At 38.2% G+C, this 23,550-nt stretch overlaps 1 protein-coding gene across 2 annotated transcripts in view; it reads right to left on the bottom strand.

The window, feature by feature from the left end:
* Window positions 1-4,548: 4,548 nt before the first annotated feature.
* Window positions 4,549-23,550, bottom strand: part of pla2g4a.L (phospholipase A2 group IVA L homeolog) — a 59,021-nt gene continuing 40,019 nt past the window's right edge. The window contains exons 13-18 of one of the 2 annotated variants that reach the window (XM_018256503.2): window positions 20,941-21,012; window positions 19,087-19,329; window positions 18,265-18,449; window positions 15,728-15,923; window positions 10,250-10,407; window positions 4,549-6,746 (exon numbers count right to left, since the gene is read on the bottom strand). In XM_018256503.2, coding sequence (XP_018111992.1) covers window positions 6,615-6,746; window positions 10,250-10,407; window positions 15,728-15,923; window positions 18,265-18,449; window positions 19,087-19,329; window positions 20,941-21,012 — 986 coding nt within the window. In that variant the 3' untranslated portion in view covers window positions 4,549-6,614. 2 annotated transcript variants of the gene reach the window in all.

Below are 23,550 nucleotides of genomic sequence, written 5' to 3' on the forward strand. Positions count from 1 at the left end.
GCAGGGGTTATTATTTACAAGCTTCATTAGGGATATTACTATGCACAAATTTTTACTGATGAGCAAGTTTAGGGAGCTAAATGCATGGCTATAATATTGTGTAGGAAGAAGGGTTAGGGCTTCTAGAATACTGGGATGGATTTTCCTTGGGATGCCATCTATATAGAGAAGATGGATTGTTCCTCATTGGAAGGGGTTTCACCGTGCTAGGGCTAAGAATGACTAAAAAGCCTATTGTGTGTTTACCTGTTAATATTAGAAATAAATATTACTATCTCTGGAGAATAATGTCTCTGTCAGACTGAAAAGTAGCAAACTCCAAAGTCTGCTTGCAAACATACAGAGCTTGTAAGGCAAAATGGGGGAACTGGAGTTGATTGCATGTTCAGAAAATGATGATATAATTGCTATTACTAAGGCATGGTGGGGTAAAAGATAAACTGGGCTGTGAATTTAGATGGTTATACTTTAGGAAGAACTGAAGAGGCAGAATGGCAGAAGAGTTTGTCTTTATTAAGGCAGAATTAAAGCCATGCATTAAATAAATTACAAAGCACTGGGGGGCATGTGAAGTAAAAAAATGGAGTAAAAAAATTAAACAAGAAAGGAGAGGGGTATTTATTATCAAAGTAAGGAAAATCAGTTGATGAGAGCAGGGAAAAAGCAGAGATCCTGAACTGCTGAATTAATTTTTTTAATAGACCCAATTCTAAAAATGTAACTATTGATGGCTGGTTGACTCAGAAGGACATGTGAAAGTAAACAAAAGGCCAGGAATGGATGGTACTAAAAAACTCTGTGATTACTTTACTTAATTTTCCAAGATTTTTTTTGATACCTTTATTAAAAAAGTGATCCAGTTCTCCAGACTGAAAACTAAAGGCCTTTTAGCTTGAGATGAGTTTTAGGAAAGCTTTTGGAAAGGGTAATAATGGATAAAGGATAAGATGCTTTAATGTGCCAGACAAGACATAGAAATTCCATCTATGAGGAGTTGTCTCTATGAGCAGAAGTCTAGCTATTGGGGTGGCAGTGAATAGGATCTACTATGGTGGACCCTTCAATCCTCATCTGAATGTAAAATATTTTTATTAAAAATGTATTATAAACTCAAATGCAAAATTGTCTTAATGTTAAATTTAAGGCAAGCAAAAGACTGCACCGTGCACCTAAACGACTGGGTATTTTGCATCAAATTTCATATTCTTGAATTTTAAAAATGTGTGGTCCATAAGGGTGGAGATTGGGTATGCAAGGGTCATGGCCTAGGTCAGTGCTGTCCAACTGGCAATCCCCCCCATGTGTGGGTCCCCCACATTAAAGTCTACCTGCTATATCTGCTTGCCTTGTGCAAACTTTAAAAGTTATCACTACTGAGAGTAACTGGCCCCTGCATTTTTTATCAACTCAAATGTACAGTAATATCCTACCTTGTTCACACCAATAAGACCCCCTGCATTGTTCAGATCTGTGACACCTCTAATGTTCACACCCCTAAAGTCATGTACTGTTCACACCTCAGACCCAGACTGAAGACCCACATTGTTCACATGTTCACACCAGCACTGTCATTGTATGTAGCACTCTCAGAGTGGTCCTAAAAGCTTGCCCTGTCTCCTGCTGTATTTTGCCTTCCACATGCTCCCTGCATGGCCAAACTAGGGGTAGCGGAAGAGGCAGCTGCCTAGGGCGCAACAATTGGGGGGCACTGGGCAGCTACCTCTTCTGCCTACTCCTAGACCAGATCTGGCACTAGACTTGTGCAGAGAATGTCATACTCTACATGCCCTATGCTCCCTGTGTGTCATACTCTGCCTGCCCTATACACCCTGTGTATGTCATACTCTGCCAGCCCTATGCTCCGTGTGTGTGTCATACTCTACCTGCCCACTGTATTATATATGTGTGGACCAAGTCACCAAACACTTTTAATAAAACAGAATAAAATTATGGTTTGGTTCTTCAGGTTAGTAACTGCTAATGTAACATGCCCCGATACTTAAACAGCATGTGCCAAAGGCATAATTAACGACAGGCCTGAGATCCGGTTTTATTACAGATGATCTCTGATTATTAGTGGTTAATGTAACCAAGTCAGCCTCAAACTGGCAACCTAGATCAGAGAGTGGACACTTCAGGGATATGAGAGGTAACAAATAGAACTGACTTTCACTGACTGTGTTTATCCAAACAACCTTGTTCCCATACACACAGGCCCGGATTTGTGGAAATGCCACCTAGGCCCGGGGCAAGGGTGGCAGGATTTTAGGGGTGGCATGCTGCCCAACCACACCCACATTGGTTCATGCGTGTCACGGTTGGCACCCTAAATCCAGAACCGATGCCAAGCACCCTGGTCTCGGCTCGTGCTTCTGCCTGTAGCAGCCGCCTTTGGCTTCGGGAGGAGCCCTCAGCTACTCAGATGCCGCCAGGTCTTATAACAAGAGGTGCAAGGCGAAGGGTTCTGGACAGGCAAAGGGGCACAACTGACTGCAAAGTCTTTGGGCAGAAGGTCGCGGTACAAGGCGTTAGACAGAATCGAAGTCAGGTCAGGCCGGGTCAGGCAAAGTATAAACAAAGTCAGGCAGACAAGGGTCAAACCAGGAAGTCAATCAGAGGGATTAGCAGAAGAGGTAGTTGGATTTCAGGCAGGGGTCAGGATCCAGAAGTCAGAATAGTCGAAAAGCCAGACAGGGGTCACAACAGGAATCAAGAATACTAAGTAGCTCAACGCTCAGAAGCACCAGGAACAAACTCCTATAACGGGCAATGTGAAGAAATGCTGTGTGGCTTTAAATACTTTTAAATTTCGCACCACTGCGCGCTGACGTCACACGCCAGAGCGCATGCGCAAATAAGCCAGGGAGCTGTTACACTTTTGCGGCCAAAAAGAGCGGCAGCGTGGCAGCCGTCCCCTCCACTGAGGGTGCAGGCGTCCCTGCAGACCTCCTCCCACTAGACCACCAGGGTGAGTTATCACAATGCGTGATTCATTGGGATGCGCTGGAGATACAATATTTTTTTTTTTAATTTCCGTGCGCCAATCCCCATTGCTCCTGTCCCTCTGGAGGGGCACCCACTATGTAAATCCGGCCCTGCATAAACACACACTGAAAACTTAGCTTCCTACATTTCATTTATCAACCTTTCATACGACTACACATATTAATTTAAAGGATAACATTCATAACAATAAACAAATGACAGAAAATCACTTTATATAGACCATTTAAACATATGTGCATAGAAGTAAAATACATCTTGTTACACAAATGAATATATTGCTCCATATGCAAAGAGGCAACTTGGAGACTGTGCAACACAAATGAAATTGGTTTAATTTACTTTATACATACAGTTTGCAAACTCTTGCTTATGGTACAATGCTTTGGTTCCTTCTTCTGTTCTCCTAGTTTTATGTTTAGTTTACTTATGCATATTGAAATGTCTGTAACACCCTCACCTGCCGAGCATTCAACACTTATCAAGCAACTTTGGTTGCCTTAAAGGGGTTGTTCACCTTCCAAACACTTTTTTCATTTAAAATTGTTTTCAGATTGTTCCCGGAAATAGACTTTTTTTTTCAATTACTTTCCATATTTTATTTTTTACAGTTTTTCCAAAATCTAAGTTAAAAGTTTAATGTTCCTGTCTCTGGTGTTTCAATCTGGCAGCTCAACATTTAGTTGATACATTTCTCAGCAGCATCTCTGGAGTATTAGCAATTTACGGAACGCATTTTAGGACATCCTGCAGCGAAATACCTGCCCTTCATGCGATGTCCTATGCCCTTGGAATGGCTTATCGGTTGCTTTTACCTTCACTCATTGTTCATTGGTCACACCTCCGTCCTCTACCCTCCCTTCTCAGCCGTCAGTCATACGAACTCCGCTGTCAGCCTTCTGCCCTCAGCCTTCCACACTCAGTCTTCCGCCCTCAGCCCTCCATTCTCCACCCTCAGTCCTTCATCCTCCTCCCTCAGTCCTCTACCTTCCGCCCTCAGTCCTCTGCCTTCAGTCCTCTTTCTTCTGCCCTCGCTCACCACTTTAGAAACTTAGGTACAAGACTGTCGGCTGAAAAGAGAGATCTGAGGGGGGAGTGCTGAGGAAAGAGGATGGAGGGCTGAGCAGGGAGGGCAGAAGGAAGAGGACTAAAAGGAAGAGGACTGAGGGCCGAAGGCAGAGGACTGAGGATGGAGGGCTGAGGGCAGAGTTGGTATGACTGACGGCTGAGAAGGGAGGGTAGAGGACAGAGGTGTGAGCAGATTAGAACAATGAGTGATTGTAAAAGCAACCGATGCGCCATTCCGAGGGCATAGGACATCGCATGAAGGAGATGTATTTTGCTGCAGGATGTCCTAAAATGTGTTCCGTAGCAACAATTGTATCTATTTTAACAGCTGCCTGTAATGAAACTCAGGGATTCTGCTCAGCAGGGACAAAGATAAGAAATGGGTCAACTAAATGTATCAATTTAGAACAGTTTACAGGGTCGGCGACCCCCTCTCCAGAGCTGCTTTAGATGGTGAAAAATGACACTTTACACTTCAATATTAGAAAAACTGCCACACATAGAAAATAGAAAGTAGTTGGAAAATGTCTTTAGTTCTGGTGATGTATCTGAAAACAACTAGGTGTTTGAAGGTGGACAACCCCTTTAATAACTGCTTCCTGGGTTTAGACACTTGTGAATATGCTGTTTTTCTTTCGAAAGCCTTTATCAGCAAATGCCACTTGTAACATTTCATTTTAATAAGATGCTTATGCAGTAGAAGCAATAACAAGCTCAGCCTGTATGGGTAAAGGTACATGACACTTGGCACAGTATAACACAATCATATCCAATGAGGAACACAAGTGGATCAATCCCTGCAAGTGTGATAATAGAACAAATTTTCTCATGGCGCTGGAGAAAAAGTGCAACTATGTCAGTGCAAATGACCTACTATCTCTTATTGTCCAATGCATTCTTTTCTAGCTTCACTGTAGTGGCATCCAATCATTGCTTTAGTGCAAGCATGGCTAGGCAATAGTGCTACATGTAATTCACTCTTTGGTATGATCTTTGGCAAAACGTTACAATGTATCTGCAAACATAACTTCACAGAATTAAGTGATCATTTTACAACTCTAATAATAAAAATGTTCAGTAGCAAAACCTACCTTCAAGGACTCTGTCTTCTTATATCACCTTAACTTAGTTGGACGTCTTTGGACTACCAGTAGTTCCATAACATCATTCTAAAGGCCACCACTGTACTGCACTTGGTCCCTAGCAAGGATCCAGTCTGGAGGCCCAGCCAGCAAGTATACTGAGCCTTGTGTACACTGTACAGCCCTGCAGAAGCTTTGCTTAATTGTTCTAGTGTTATCTCTGTGCATTACACACATGGAATAGATGTCCTATGTCACATGAATAGAACTGTGAATTTAAAAAAAAACCTGAAAAGGCTGAAAACAAACCCAAGGATTTAACCCATGACTCCAAAGGGTCTTCCAATAAAATTATGTGTTTTCATATTGTGAATGGAACGGTCAGCACTTTTGGTCTGGCTTTATAGGTGCCTGTGAAAATCCACTTATCCTGGAAGGGATTGGCAAAAAATCAATGGAGATGTACAGATGCTCTTCATAAAGAAACATAGGATAAAGGATAAAGAAACAAAGGATTTGAAATTTCTTTTAATTTTTTTAACTAAATTAAAAGGTTATTATTTTAAAAAAGAAAAGAAAAGCAGTAAACCCCACACTCTCCAAACTTTCCAAAATAGATTTTAGAATAATTAAAAAATTATCAGATTTTTCTTAAAGTGCAGAATGCCAATATCATCCAGTGTATAAATCAACTTTGTTGCCAGCACACCACATCAATTCATTAATAAACCATTTCTATTCATTAGTGTATAATAAATGAATTCAATAAAATCTTCAGGACAACTCCACCTCTATACTATTTTCTGTTTCCATTCTTTAACTCATGAATTGCTGGCGCCGTTTTTAATCTATATAACTATACACTAACTTTTTAATATTTATACTTAAGCACAGTCACTTTATTGAATTCATTTATTAAACACTAATGAACGGAAATTAATTGAAATAGTTTATTAATGAATTGAAGTTGATTTATACACTGGATGATAATGCCATTCAGCACTGTACGAAAAATCTGCTAATTTTTTAGTTATTCTAAAATCAATTTTGGAGAGTGTGGGGTTTACTGCTTTTCACTTTCTTTTTCTCTATTAATAATTATACCGGTGCGTAATCATACCCCCTACACAACTCCAAGTGATTGAGTAAAGCGAATGGATACTTAGCTTACAAGGAGATTCCATTTTTTTTTTTTAAATATACTCAATATATAAAAATACAGATCAAACAATCAGCATGTCTCGGAGGGAGAAGCATTTGTCTCTACAGCAATGGAGGTTTCATGCTATTTCATAATAAATCCTATTCAACAGCAATAGAAAAATAAATGATGTAACTGATGTAGCATTACTTAATGATAGCCTTCCTGCTGATATAGATTGATGTTTTAAGGTTAGTTGCCTAAACAGTTCCTGGTATGTACTCATATACAGCTATTCTCCATATCCGGGTATGTAGAGTTCACATTTGAAACTTGCTTTGGGAATCTTTGTGGTGTAACTTCCGTGATTCCACATCATTTAATGAGACGGAACAACGGGACGGGTGCTGCCTTCTGTATTCAATACTTTCGACCATGGCTTGCTTAATTACCTAGTTAAAAAAAAGAATGTATAGAACATTTAGTAATGGCTTGGAAAGTTCCCTCTATAATGCAAATCAACATTTCATAAATTATAAACTCAGAACACTATGCAATGAATTGACTATAAGTTGTAATTTACAAGCTGTACCGCTCTTTAAAGCCAAACACAAACACACACATATATATATATATATATATATATATATATATATATATATATATATATATATAGATATATATATAGATATATATATAAAAATATGATAAACCATTTTTTTCCTTATGGATCCAATAACATTTACACATGTAGGCCTTATGGGTTTCAGTGGTGAAAAACACTTGTTAAGGGTTAAGTATACAGAAGGATATAAATAACTGCTATGTGAATTCAAAGGACCAATACTCCAATCTTAGCTGTTCTGATAAACTAATCATATTGGGTCAATAACCACTACTGACTTGCACCAAGTGAATCAGTCACTAATGTTGTTATTAACAGGCTCAGACAGCCAATTTGTGGATGCTGGTAAATGCCAGAGGGATTGCTGTAATTTATTGGGCTGGCGGAGGGGCTGTTTGGGCCTCTGAATTCTTGAAATGCCATGCCTATAGTAACACTATTCGATCACAAATAGAGGGAAAATTAGATTAAGATCATCACAACTTGTGAAAAGCTTTGACAAATAGATGCTACTTAGATATTGGTGTATCATGCTTGAGATGTAATTGTTACAGCTTTGTGTGCACCTGCATTTACACTAGAATCAGGGCCACCATTAAAAATCACACCCCACCCCCCAAGCCCCACCCCAGATCCCCCTCACACCACAGTTAAAAAGGCCACACAGAGAGCACTAAAATGGTAACCCCCCCCCCACACATACACACAAGTTATAAAAAGCCATTGATGGTCAAGGCCCCCTTATAAGTTAAAAAAAATAAATTGGTGACCAGGGCAAACCTATCATTAAAAAAAAAAAACATTGGAGCAAGGGCCCCTATAAAAGTTTTTTTTAAAAACCATTGGTGCCCATGGCCCCCTTACAAGTTAAAAAGAAACATTGGGGACCAATATAATTTTTTTAAAAAAGAGCTTTGGCTCATTTCATGGCTTTGGGACTTCAACTTCGGCTCCTTTTGTGGCTTCAGGTCTTTTTGCTGTTTCAGGACTTCAACTTCGGCTCCTTTCGTGGCTTTGCGTCTCTTTGCGGCTTCAGGACTTCAACTTCAACTCCTTTCGTGGCTTTACGCCTCTTCGCGGCTACAGGATTTCAACTTTGGCTCCTTTCGTGGCTTTGCGTCTTTTCCCGGCTTGAGGACTTCAACTTTGGCTCCTTTCTTAACATCGGTTCTTTCAGCGGCTTTGGTTCTGTTCGCAGCTTCGGCTCCATTTTCAGCTTTGGGTCTTCAGCAATTCGGGTCTTTGGCGCTTCGGGTCTTGGGCACTTCAACGGTTCATCATGGCTTCGCTGCTGTCAGGGGGGGCCCGGGCCCAGTACAACTGTACCCCCTGTGCCCCCCTGATGGATGCCCTGACTAGAATTGTGTGTGGGGGGGAGAGAAATGCAATTCTCATGCTGGCTGATTCTCTAATTTTACTGTAAAAAGAAGCAACAACAGCTACAGTATATGACATCATTAAGAATGAAGAAAATGTGTAGATTTAACTGAAACAGTTGCAGCGTGCAACTTTGGCCCGATCTGACAAGGACCACAGAATAACTTCACTATTCAGGTATATAGGATTAGATGAGTATTGTATACAAATAATTTTACACTCAATCGATAGAATAAAGGGGTGTTCAATCTTGTTTTCATTTTAGTGCTTTACAAATAGCTCTTGTACCCTTGAGAGTGTATGCGCAGTTCAGTACTGCACTTCTCTGCGCCATGCACAAACAATGGCTTTGGTTGGACTTGAGCAAAAACAGTCAATCAACACTGAAGAAAAGAAAAAATGTCCAGGTTCAGGGGTTATATTTTTGTTAGTCAGACATGATGTCAGTAATTAAAACAAATTCTGGATGGAAATACTGCCCTATGCTATGGAAAGCTGATTTATTCTTTACCTTCTAACAGGAAAAGGAATAATATCTCAATTCATTCGTAACAGAAAGAAAGAGAACATTTCTATTGAATCATGCTATGTAAGAGAAGGGTCATATGGGAATTTCTGGCATATGCTAAGGCTGGAGATGATCTGTAACAGAACTATTGGTCAAATATAAATCATCATAAAATCATTTCTAAGACGCAAGAGCCTTTTACAGAGTACTGCCTGATCGGTCAGGAGGGCAGAAGAAGAGCCTTTGGCTTAATTTCAAATGTTTTATCTACTTAGAACAAACTTTCTGCACCAATGCATTATCTTCTCCTAATGCTGCCATATAATCCTCTGTATCTGGATAGCATCTACCTACCAAAGTTTAGGGGTTATTTATCAAAGGTCGAGTTTTAGAGTTTTTTCTACCTCGAATAAACTCACAACTGGAATGTTTTCTTATTTATGAAAAAACCTGAATGTAAAAAACTCCAAAGAATGCAATCAGGGAGAGAAAACTCGAATTGCAAACCGAAAAAAAAACTCCCAAAAATCATGAAGACAAAAAACATCTTCAAATGGTTTAAGGGAACTCTGCCATTGACGTCTAAATGACCTCGACAGGTTTTAGCTGGAGTATTTTCGGATTCGAGCTTCGGGGTATAATAAATCTTGAAAAATTTACTGAAACTACCCGGGAAAAACTTACATTTTTCGAGAGAGAGAGAGCTGTTGAGCAGAAAGCCAGGTATTAAAATGGGGGGTTGTAATTAATATTCTAAGAGGGATTGTAATATTGGTCGATAACGCAAAAATCGTTCACAATTCATTCGCAATGCTAATAAATGTTTGCAAAGTGAAAAAGCCTTTGCTAACACTTTGCCCCTCATGTGACACTAGGATAGTGATTGCCAATTTTATAGTTTGCAATAGTGGGCAGAGTATGCAATAAAAATTCACAATTGCAATTTTTTTGAAACAAAATATTTCACGAAACTCCAGGGCAAGTTTTAAAGGTTCGCAATGCACAATTAAGATTTGCAATGCAATAAAAGCCTAACGAATAATATTACATTGCGGCATGCAAATTTTCATTCGCAAAGTTTTTGCACTTTGTGAATTTTATTACATTTCCCCCTAAAACTGCTAGTATATCAGATATGCTAAAAACATTCATTTAAATTGCAAAGAAGAGAAGAAGAATTCTAGTACAGTATATCTTTATGTATTTTTACATGTTTTAACTGTGCCTTTCTCCTTTTTATTGGACACGTCTAGGAGTAACTGAATTTGTGAATGATAGAAGCTACACCAATTCTACATACAATTGATTATACAACTACCCAAGCAGATGTACCAAGCCTAGTCAACAAATAAACTACCGGAAGCAAAGTGTTGTGTTACCCTAGATATAATGTATTATTACTAGAATATTTTAAAAAGCAGATTTGTTAACAAGTTGTTACATACATTTATGTTGTTCAGAGTGTTGAACTCCATAAGGTCATGCAGCTGTTTAAAAGCCACATTTGGGTACTGGAAATTAAATGTGGAAAATGGTGTTTCTGGATCATCAAAAATGTCAAAGTCAGCAGATTCCTTCTCTTCAGTGGTTTCCCGTGGCACGCCTGGATAAAATAAAAATCAAGTTAATAAAATCGAATGTTCTGTATATTACCAGGATCTCATAAATTTAGGCTATGAACACATGCAGCAATACAGCAAATACCACAGTAAAGGGAAACATAAAATATTTTACTTCTTTAGGACAATGACACATGCAGCAATTCTGGGTGTTTTTATTTCACCCAGTTCACCAGGTTGTAGCTCTGCTGGGGGACAACAAAAACACACTGACCACTCCCATATGCAAAGTCAAAGTTTTATACAAGCACCTGGCCCACAAGTTCACTGTTGGAACCACAGTCATGTATACCACACACTCTCCACTAGGAGGTGACAACTTCTGATCTGCCAGCGGCTGGTGAACTTCAGCTCCCAGCATAAGCAATAATAGTAGGTGTAAACATATGGCGGGTATTGGCTCGTATGTTACATTAGGCAAGTGGAAAGAATGGTGTTATCTGTGGTTCACTGAACTCAGCAGTTGTTTATATACAGACTGACAGAATATTTATATCTGCTGATGATACAGGAAACAGACTTTCAGTGCATCTGAAGCCAACTCTGATAGCATATATGCTCTACAGTAGAGTCTACAGTAATGGACAGTTAGTTGGTCAGATACTTATTTTGTTTCTGTACATCCAGGATTGTGATGGAGACTGTCATGAAAGAAAAACTCCAGCACAGTGGCATGCTGAAGAAGGACACTCTATTGCCCCAGAAATCTGACTGGGAACCAATTAGTAATTATACAGTACCATGTTAATATCTTTATTTTGTACCAGCCATGTAAACGTTTAGGGGGTTAATTATCAATAGTTGGATTATAGAGTTTTTTTTTAGACTTCAACAGAACTTGAATGAACTCATAACTCAAATGTTTTCTAATTTAAAAATTGAATCAGCGAGTACGGGGTTACCAACCCTAAAACTCGGATTGATAAGAGTTTTTGCCAAAAAAAATCTTGAATCGCTCAAACTGATTGAGTTTTCAGGCAAAAAACCTCCGAAAAAAAATTGTACATCGTGAAGGCTATTAACATCTTCAGATGGTTCAAGGGACCTCTGTCTTTGACTTCTACGTGACTTCGACAGATTTTAGAAGGTGTATTTTCAGACTCAAGCTATTTCCAGGGTCAGAGGTATAATAAATCTCGAAACACCAAGGTTTTCTTTTTAAAAATGAATAATTCCAGGTTTTTTTAACCCAAAAAATAAATTTTACATTCAAAAATAACCTCGAAAACTCAAATTATTTGTGGAAAATACAACTCGAACCTTAATAAATCTTCCCCTAGAAGATTGCTCATTTGTGTACCATTCGTGAAAACTAGCACAATTGCACTCATTTACCAATACATTGAAAGTGATATGTGACAAAAGCAACACCGACAGGATGATAATAAATGAGAGAATAGGATTTATGTTATCAAATGGTATATGGAAGGGCTCATTTAAAAACCATCCTTGCGGTTTGTCTCAGCTGATGTGTTTTGACTCATAAGGGTCATTTACGACCTGCAAGTGCTGTTATGCAGCTGTTGCGCAAAATAATGGCAATCTTTAAAGGTGCTTTTGTCAAAAGCCGGTCAATTCACTTGCTCTGAGCATGGCTCATTCTGTCCCACCCACCCCAATATGTGCAGTGCGCCGACTGATGCACTATTGGCAACCTGCATCTTAAAATTCGGGTACTGCGGGAAACCAATTTTTAAAACCGGAACCTGACCCGCGACCCGCAACCCGCATACTTACCCGCTTGGACCTGACCCGCAAGTAACTTATCTGCAACCCGCTGACCATCAAGAAACAGGAAGTGCTGTCATTATAAACCGGAAGTGACATCATTCAAATTTGGTGTGGTCAGAAAAAAAAGGAGTAAAACAGGAAGTGCTGTCGTCGTAAATCGGAAGTGACATCAAGTAGGCATGATCAGAAAAAAGGGAGTAAAACTCGCTGTTGAGAAGACCCGCAAACCTGGAGAACCCCCGACCCGCATCTATACCTGCTCTCGAAAAATCTGCAACCTGCAGGGTTCCGCAGGTTTTTGGGGGTAACCCACGGTTACCCGACCCGCTGAAGGGTACAGGCCTGATTTTTAATCCGATCACTGAAGGTGTTGCCATTCACAAACTGAAGATTTTAAGTGCAATTGTGTCTGATTCATGTCGGAGCACACGTGCAACTGCATTGCCACCTCACGCTTGCAACTTGCACTTGTGAATGAGCCCTATGGTGAGTATGGGTAAACTTCTAGTCGCATATATTATTGAGAAATATTCTTAAAAGGGGTGGTTCACCTTTAAGTTAACTTTTAGTATTTTATAGAATGGCTAATTCTAAGCAACTTTTCAACTGACCTTCAGGTTTTATTTTTATAATTTTTAAATTACTTGCCTTCATCTTCTGAATCTTTCAAGTGGGGGGTCACTGACCTCATCTAAAAACAAATTCTCTGTAAGGCTACAAATTTATTGTTATTGCTATTTATTATCACTCATCTTTCAATTCAGGCCCTCTCCTTTTCATATTCCAGTCTTCCATTCAATTCATTCGAACCCTAGCAAACAGATTGCTGAAACTGCAAACCAGACAGAGAGCTGCTGATTAAAAAGCTATCACTCTCTACATCATACTAAAAGTTAATTTTAAGGTGAACAACCCCTTTAAAAAATCCTTATTTATGGAACCATGGTGCAAAAAAAAAATAAAACAAGAATTGAAAAGTTGAATTTCCCTCCTGGCTATTTGGAGAAGGGAGTTGAGAGACCCCACACAGACAACAGCTATAATTTTTCTCTCTATCAGCTACATCTTGTACTTGTGGAATGTTTTCTGCATCTGCTCTTCCTGGGATAAAAGGGAAAGTCTGAAGTCACTGACCTGATCTAATCAAACGCTCCCATTAGTTATGAAACAGAAGAAAATCATTTGCAGAAGTTTTAGGATGCTTTGCTTTATGGGTTAGCAAATGGTAGATACTGATAACATGGTCAGTGTCCTTAATAGAGTAAGTAATGAGGCATAAGGAAAAGCTGGAAAGTGATGAAAGAATGTACTTAATGTACTTGCATCCCACACAGGGAATAAATCACTGAGGGATACTGCCCATTATTTCTGACATTGCACAATTAGTCTGCACAAAAGAGAAACAAGTTTTATATATTTCTAATAATTGACTACAGTTCTTACAGCAATTGAGATATATCCATCATTAAAGTAGATTTCCTCCAGGTAAATAAAATATACTGTACCCCTACATCTATATTGGGATCTGCTAAACAGGGGCTTTGTACAATGTACAAACAAGTAGCGTGATATCTCACTTGCAGACACACTTGTTTTTAAATGTTCACAATTAGATGACTACTCGACTACTTAGGCAAACTATCATCTGTTTATAAGTGACAGTTATGGCAATATATGTGGGGTGCTGCTCTGGTAAAGTCCTATAGGTATGCATGTGAGGAGGTTAGTCTACCTATCTTCAACTAATCAGCAATAGCATCCGTAAATGGAAAACTGGGCCATCGAGTCAATATATTTATATATATATGGAAATTGGCCTGGAAATCTAAGGGTCTTCATTTCCAATTTCTGATCTGACTTACTAGCGATTTGGGATGGGTTAAGTAGCTTTTTCAGGATTTGAAACTGAAGAAATCATTGCATGCACCAAACCAATTTTTGAGACTGGGGCCCAACTTGCAACATGCATATTTACCCGCTTGGATCTGCTACTTCACCCACAATTGCCTTATCTGCAACCCGCCAACCCCCATTAAACAGGAAGTGCTGTTGCTGCAAACCGGAAGTGCCATCCTCAGAATTGGGCGGGGTCAGAAAAGTTTACACATTTTTTTTAAAGGGAGTCCCCAAATCGCTGCAGGACTCTAGTTCAGCACATTATCATTTTAGGAACAAATAGGTGGCAAATCATAGGTAAGAAAATGTTTCTAAAAGTTTTATCTAACTAGCAATCCAAATCAAGCACTAAGGGTTTGTTTATGAACACTACAAATGGCCATATGGATATACTTGTTTAGATTGTGACATACATAATTTCTTAGATTGAAAGGAAAATAGATAATATGCCTCTGACTCCAAGGACCATTCCCCCATCCTTTAAGGCGGGCAGAGTCATTTAATGTCCTCCTCACCTTGTTCACTTTAAAGTCCTTCTGTTTTCCATGGTGGGTGGTGCACAAATTTTTTATAAATGAGAGGGGCTTGCAGTTCAAAAATTCACAATATGAGTAAAATGTTTAGTTGCTTAAGCGAAATACATGTAATTCAGATAAAACTTCGATGATCAATGAGACCATGTTGTGTGTAGTAGCCGGTAGATGGGTTTTGACTAGTGATGGGCGAATTTCTCCCAAAAAATTTGTGAAACTCGAAAATTGACACCCGCAGACGCACTTGTTTTCAATTTTCGCTTGGAGGTTCACAAATTTATTCACCAGTGAAGAGATGCGGAAATCCACCGCAAATTCGCGCCAGCCGAATTTATTCGCCCATTACTAGTTTTAACCGGTAACACATAAAAAGTTGTGTTTCAGGTGACAGTCACATGCAAAGTGTATTTGACTCCCTGTAAATTGCAAATGAGCTTCCGCTATTATATTTTGTTAAAACACCTTGCATGCCAAATCCTTTAAAGTGAGATTATTAGAATGTATAGTTTACATTAGCGTATTCAGATGGCCTTTGGGCAGGTAACATGATTATGTACAAAATTAAAAAATGCTTTCAAGCTTTACATGCACACATCCTATATTTTGAATTCAGTGACCATTTATTAATATAGCCTGAAACAAATAGGTTTTCCTTCATATTCTTCACAGGGTATTATATACCAGTGCAATCATTTAATATGGGCATAAATCCTTTCAAATTCAGTATCAAGGGGTTTATAAAGAAACCAACAATGGAGTTTAATATAATATTCACAATAGTCCCCAATGCCTTACCAACCTTTGTGAAAAGGGCATTCCTGAGAAAATTTGTCGCCTACCCTGCCCTAAAGGGACAGCAGTGATATTCTGCAGTTAAAACAACACGCAAATCTAGAACTAGATACAATAGAATATTCTGGTATATAATTGCATATGATGTATCACTTCGTGAGAAATAGCTTTTCTGGCATGTACGGAGATATCATGTGTCATTGCTGTCAGGAAAGGTCACCTATTAAATAGGTTTATCTGATCCATCTTGTGTTCTTTACAGTTAATAACTATGGTTAAATGTTGACACCTACTAAAAAAATGGTAACTGGAAAAAAGGAAAATAGTTTACTTTTTTTTCCACCAATCTTACCTGGCGCCTTAAAGTTTCTAAACTGAAGATTAGCCAGCACGAAATGAATGACGGTAGGGCAATCTTTTTCTACTGATGTGTTTTTTGGTTTAAATATGTAGCATTCTTTCAGTCCTTCTCGGTCAAAGACGTGTGGGTCTATTTTTGGAAAGGGCAGCTTATTCATCCGTGCCCATTTCTCAGCAAGTAGGAGTTCCTTTGACGGAAGTAAATGTTGAGAATGGTTAAAATCCTCAATGGAAAGTAATATTTTTTTCTGCAGAGATAACTATCAGACACTCATGCATAGCTCAGCAAACATCTCCGTTTCTTAACATATTAAGGCTGCGTGTTTTCGAGAGGAAGTTTGCATTGCAGCAGACCACAATATTAACCTCCAGTGAGTCAGCAAGTAAAAGCAAAAAATACTACCATCATTAAAATAAAAAGGATATAATGTCTGAATTCCTTCGGGATCAAAATAACACAAAACAATTAAAAATAAAGATTACTATTTTATAGATTTAACGTCTATCATATCGACATAAAACACCCACTTGCTTGGGCACACAAACCAACTTCAAATTATTTTGGGCATTTTCTCCCATTAAAGCGTAATTAAAGGAGAACTAAACCCTAAAAATGAATATGGCTAAAAATGGCATTTTTTATATACTAAACTTATTGCACCAGACTAAAGTTTCAGCTTGTCAATAGCAGCAATGATCCAGGACTTCAAACATGTCACAGGGGGCCACCATCTTGGAAAGTGTCACATGCTCAGTGGGCTCTGAGCAGTTGTTGAGAAGCTAAGCTTAGAAGTCGTTGCAAGTTATCAAGCAGAAAATAAAGTTTGCCTGTAATATAAGACGATGCTACAAGGCTATATTAAGTACTAATCAGCATTATAGTGTAACATTTATATTCTATGTGTTGAGTGGGTCCCTAAGTTTCTTTAAATGACAGCAGCACAGAGCATGTGCAGTGAATCAGCAGAAAAGAAGATGGGGAGCTACTGGGGCATCTTTGGGGACACAAATCTTTACTGCTAAAGGGCTGTGGTTGCCTTGGGCTGGTACAGAAGCCCAAAACATAATGTACAACATTTCTAGCTATTTCTTAAGTTAAGCTTTAGTTCTCCTTTAAATCCTCATGTTGTACACAGTGATGTTTATTACACTGGAGTACCGCTGCTGGTATAGATTTATAGTATCTCCCTGTACAGGTTATGAGAAAACTTAGGTAGTTGTTGTTGACATGGATAGTGCTATATAAAGCTCTAAGTTGGCCATGCCCACAATGTTGTTATTCTAGTAACCAGGACTGATAGATCTTGCCCCTGCCCTGCTTTTTACCATGGAACTTTTTACCATAGACACTTATAGAATGTAATAAGAAAGATATAATAATAATAAATTGTTAGAGAAGGCTAATGGCACATGCAGCTCTCTTTAGCCACTGTATTTCAGTAATCATTTTTGGGCTGAAAAGCTCTGAAATCTGTACTTTCATATGTTTCTATTTCAAGTCAGTGGGAGTTTCAGGAAACAGCGGCATGAATTATCTTCATAAAAGCTTATATCTTAATAAAAGATATAAGCTTCGGGATGGGGAAGCAAAATATACTTAATAATTCCATGAGAAAGCCCACATTGAAAATAGAATATAGAGGTATAGTGTACCTTAAATAACTAACCACAAGGTGCATTTTATCTGGAAAGTGTGAAGAATTTATATTAAACAAAATGTTCTTCGTCCCCAAAACAGATCAAAAAGAGTGAAATTAGGATAAGACAGATTGGTTTCATTAGTTATAAAATAGATGGTCTGCCTGGGTCATATAAAACCAGACAAAATAACTAGTGACCATTGCTACCTTAATTTAAAAAAAAAATTTTTACAGCATGGACCACGGTTCTCTCACTGTCTCAAAACAAACTAAGCTATCTGAAAATATGGCACAAATTTTTACCTTTGCTTCACTCCCTTGCTTAATTGAGCCAAAATATTGTAAATTAACTAGTTTCATACAAAACTATGTATGGCATGTTTAGTAATGTATTGAAATATTCTTTTTTCCTACAGCTTATCCCAGCATTCTACAGAATTGTAAAAGATAGAAAAGAAATCTGCAGTAGCTGGCGCTAGAGTCCTGCACAGGTCAATTGTGCAAATTGGTGCCAAACCAGGACGACCCTTCCTCCACATTTAAACCAACCTGGGGATCCATGAAACCAGTAGTGATGTCATCATTGGCCAGAAGTGATGTCACTCTAGAGGCAGATCAACTGAGTAAGGGAGCTGGGGGGATCCCAAGCCTGCAATCTACCTGGGTACCCAGACAGAGTACCCAAGAACTGCCTGGTCAGGGAATAGGGGACATTACGCCTGTAACCTGAACGCATTGTGGGTATTCCGTTGGTACCCAACCCGATACAGTACTCTAGCTGGAGAATTGAAAATAGCACATGTCTGCTTGAGACTGCCTTTAATATCATCAAGTACTACAATTTAATTGATGCCAAGGCAGAAAAAAACAATATAAAACATGACATTACCTTGAAAGGTGGACTTGAATCACTGGGCCTTGCAGAAAAATCAAATGAAATTATTAAATCAACTCCTCTTTGAGGTCTTAAAATAAGAGGATATGGCAAATTAAACGTTAGCCCACTGTCCACTATGTGTATTTTTTTGCTCTTCACATCAAGTGGTTCATATATTTGCTCAAACTCATCTGGATCTGAAAAACATTTACCAACATAGATAATTACACAGACACAAATGCACAAAAATACAAAACCAACTTTTTAAATGAACCATATTGTATTTTCCAAAGGCCCATTTATAAGATAGGAATTTATGGATAAAAATAGTTCAAACGTACCCAAGCAAAATGCAGAAAGTGCATGTATCTCCGGAATTAGGTTTGCATGATGTGGAACAAAAGTTTTCCATATGCTAATATTTTTACAATTTATACTTTACAAAGTTGAGCAACATGGGAGTTTTGGTGACAGTAGGATACAGGAAATGTTAAAATGTTGAACTTGTATTTTGTTTATCTTTGTTCTGAACAGTTTAATTACTGTGTCATGAAGAAAATCCATCATTTGACTTCAAACTATAAATTAAAAGTAGGGCATGCATTTAGCTGTCCTTCATTTATCAAGAGAGTTAAAGAGTTTAGCTTTACTAAGTAGTTCGGATACACTTTATTACACACTCTCCAGTATCTCCAGTCTCTTTATAGATATGTGTCACTCCCTTCACTAAGGTCATTTAAAAATGTACTTCAGAAAGGTTTATGCTATTTTTACTATGAACTCAAAAGTCTGCTTCTGTGCACATGCTCTCTCCAAAATGCAATCATACATTACCGGCAACAGCAGCATCAAGCTCATCCTCCTCCATAGACTGCTGAGTGCATAAGCCTGAAAGAGGTGAATATGGGTATGATGTATTAAGGTTTAATCCAAGCATGAAGTTGTGCACTTTCCCAGCTCTTCCTTCACGGGTATTAAATATAGCAGAGTCACCCAGTATCGCCATCAGCATACGCTGCACCCAACTGGCTTGATTATTTCTCAGATATTCCTCCTCTGCTTTAGCATTTTCAGTACCTATTGCAAATAAGTAGACCATGACAATGAATAAGAACAAAGGGAACGTTAAAATAATTAGGAAGAATATCTGATTTTTTTGTTTATTGAATAGCAAGTCCTACAGTAAAATTGTATTTTTTTAATATCTTTATTTCAAAACAATGAACGTTAGCATAAGATTTTAAATGTGTTTTATTTTAAAATAAATCTTAAGAGGAAAGAATTCTGTTTGCTCATTAGTGACTTCCTGCATATTTTGTACAGCTACCTTTAAGAAAGTCTTTTGGAGGAAGAATGCACACGTATGGGATCTATTATCCAGAACCCCATTATACATAATGCTGGCCTGTATGGGAAGGTGAGACTAAATAAGAAAATATTTAAAGTATCGTGTGCATTGTGCACGTATGCTTGGAGTTTGCCAGAAAGAATGAAAGTAATTGAGCTGTCATGAGGAAAAATATTTTGTGATCAGACAAGACCAAGACAGAATTTTTTGGTCAAGGTTCACAACAATGCCTTTACTCACACCATTTTAGTACATGCCTTGTTATTTAGCAAACAAGAGAATTGGTTCACATTCTGAATATTTTTAGGTGGCACCTTATTTAAAGTTAAAAATGTGATTCTGGGACAGTGACCAGTATATTGGGCTTGCAGACCTATAGTATATGTGCATATGCGCCCCCACTTTATATATGAATTATGCTTAGTATCTTATGATTTGGTGATTTTAATCTCCAATTAACTATTTCTGGCTACTTGAGCGTCTTCCATACTGCGTACCTCTTATGATAATGATCCGCAAACTTTGAGTTTGCTAACCTGAAGGGGGTTCAAATCAATGGTTGATTACTTAATTACTGTCTTTGACATCCCTACAGTTATAGGATTGTGACTGTTCTACCAATTTTTCTTTTTATCTGTAACTCTGTCATGAACTATTGGGGACAAACTAAATCTTGGACCCCCAGAAATACAAAGGGGGGGGGGGGTTGTATTTAAGAAAATGATTAAAGCTTTAAGGTGGCATGGTAGTTCAGTTATTCAGGTTAAGCAGTGTTGCATTAAAAGGTATAGAGAATGGTAGCAATTTACTCCCAGGCACAACTGAGAAAGACAAATGCAGATGTTTACCTCCAATCAAAGATGTCCAGCACATAGGGCACCAGAAAAGCTGTGTATGCTCCAATAAAAAAGTTATGGAAAGCGTAGAATAATCTATACAATTAGTGTATCAGAGTGAAGTAGGAATAAAGAAAATAACAAACATCAATCTAAACTGAATGGTTAACAGCTGTTTGTTATAACTAGCAAAACGCTTTAAAAAGCTGACAGTACCCACTGGTAGAAAGGAAAAACGCCAAGAGGAAGAAGCCAAGAACTTGTGTCCTCCCTTCCACAGCAGAAGGAAAACACCCACCATCAGCAAGATAAAGAAAGTGAGCCTCATGCCAGCATTAGATCAGGAAAAGCACCAAACCAGCGAACATGATTAACTCTGGGAAGGGCAGGCCCTGGAGATAGTGAAGCTTCAGAAGGAGAAGAAAAATAAGAGGCATTAGAAAGACAGTACGGAAAAAAAAAGAATATGCGAGGAGGGAAAACCTTTATATTTAAATGATTTACCTTTTGGTTCCTGCATCTCATCATCACTGTCAGAACTGTCATTGCCGAGTATGTGCTTTGGCTTGAGATTTTCTGAAAATAAAAATAAAATACAAATCAGATGAATTTGTCTGACCAAGAAATAATTATATAATGCAAACACTCATATGAAAACCGACTGCGCTCATCAAAAGTATTGTATTTTGTTTTCATCATGCTTTCGTTCCAACCTCTAATTCTGTGTGCAAGTGCTGTAAGTATCATTGCTTGCCACAGGAAATCTTTATATAATAATAGGCATGAACCTAATCCATGACTTTTGGATTTTGGAAAAAAAAAAAATCAAACCAAATGTTCAAATTCAGATTTGAGCAAAATCAAAACACTAATTTCTAATGCTCTATATCTATAATATCATATGACATTAAAGAATCTTCAGAATGTGTCTAAATCTGATTCCTGCAGAAAAAAAGTGTTGTGAATTGGGCAAATTTATAGCAGAATCCTAGAGTCACTGTATTAAAACATAGATCTTCTCCAAATGGAGAATATATTCCTTTACATCACAGTCTACATTTTTAAGGTCAGCATCTAATTTGATTAAGTTTAAGCATTCCCTAATGGTTTAACCACGTGTATATAAAAAATACCTGTTCTAATATAGAGATTTTAAACCTTTAAAATGGTCTCTAAATACTGTATATGGCTCTGGTTAATATTAGGGATTCATTTAAGAACTTCCTACACTGTGCTGCTTTACAAAATAATCCATGAATAATTCCGCAGAATTATTGATGAGCAAATAAAAAAAGATATCTGTAATAAAATTTATTTTGATGAAAGAAAGGAAACTATGTTACTATAAAGAAAATAGGAGACAAAGGCAGATGAAGCCTCAAGATGGTATTTAGAAGCAGCCTGCCATTAAATGTTACCATGGGTCAATCAACACTTGAAGAAAAAAAATAACCAACACAGATTTCCATAATATCAGAACAAACAAATGAGGATGAAAAGTAATCTTGTTGCATGAGGCTCAGTATCTTTTCTAAAAATGTCTTAAAGTCAGAAAAGAACCAGGCTTTCTTTAAGGTGCAAAATGCTCTTCAACTGCACAAGGCATTTTAGGGATATTAATGCAATGACACTCAAAATATTTTAAATTTAAACAGCAGGATTTGGGGTGCATAAAAATGAAAATGAAATTGTATTTCCATCAGCATTGTGGATTACTAAGTACTCACAAGCAGGCACACCAAGTACGCTGCTTGTAGTATCTCTGCATGTATAATTACTAACACCTCGCTCTTGTGAAAAAAACGTCAAAGAAAGAAGACTGTTGATCCAAGGGATTAGGTTACCACAGAGTAAAGTCTGCGTGCTTTCTCAAGGGCTCATATTTTGCTATTTCAGGATGGAAAACTGATATCATGTATTTACTTTTAAAAAAAGAACCTACAGGTGAGGCACCCCCCCCCCAAAAAAAAGGTATTTATGTACTACAAATTATATTTACAGCTTACCTTACGTCAATGTGTATAACAAATACATTTGATAGAAAGATAATTTCCTTTTATATGGCGTAAATGTCACAGTACTATTAATAAAACATTTCTAACTACTGCATTCTTTTTGCCAGGACAAGCCTTATCCAGGTATTAAGCCAACTGGCCCTCTAAACAAAATACCATGCTATTATTTCAATTGGTTAATAATACACATTTAGTGCCAAGACTCTTGGCCACTGAATCTATTTTTAAAAAGGAAAGTTCAAACATGGAGAATTCCTATCAAATGCTTCAGTAATTTTCCATTATACTTTAAAACATGGTTATACACTGTATATGATTCCTTCTTAATCCTCAAGAAAGAAACAGTTTTGACTTGCTTAAGGCTAGGGCCACACGGCGCGATTTTGCCGCGATTCTGCGCTGGGCGAGTTGCGAGTTGCGAGTCGCTGCGGTTTTTAAGCCGAAATAGCTTTGTTAACTTTGGCGCTGGCGTCAATGCAAATCGCGGCGAAATCGCTGCGCTAATTCACACGCGGCGATTCGTTTTCTATTGTCGCCCGAAGTTGCCTCGCTGGGCGTTTCCGGGCAACAGTAGAAAAAGAATCGCCGCGTGTGAATTAGCGCAGCGATTTCGCCGCGATTTGCATTGACGCCAGCGCAAAAGTTAACAAAGCTATTTCGGCTTAAAAACCGCAGCGACTCGTAACTCGCAACTCGCCCAGCGCAGAATCGCGGCAAAATCGCGCCGTGTGGCCCTAGCCTTAGGAGGAAATGGAAACGTAATATAAGCTTCATCTCGTGGAAATAAATGTTCCAAATGTAAAATTCTGGAAACTGCAAAAAATTGGGGGAAACTTTTTGTTGCAAACTACATTAGAGTTTATGGGTGTTTTTTTCGTGGCATCTTGTTTCTGCTTAGGGGCTACCAATAAAAATTGGAAAGGAAAAATCACATGCATTTTACACTCAGTATACTGCTACATACATGCCCTACATTGATAGAGAATCTCCTATCCACTAGGCTACAACTTCTTTTTTAATAAGGCTCCTATGTTGGGAATTTCTTATAAACATGTCTTGCTTTGTGACATTACCTCTGCTAGACTGGTAATGGTATCTA

The sequence above is a fragment of the Xenopus laevis genome, chromosome 4L (assembly GCF_017654675.1).
Source record: "Xenopus laevis strain J_2021 chromosome 4L, Xenopus_laevis_v10.1, whole genome shotgun sequence".
Taxonomy (NCBI): Eukaryota; Metazoa; Chordata; class Amphibia; order Anura; family Pipidae; genus Xenopus; species Xenopus laevis.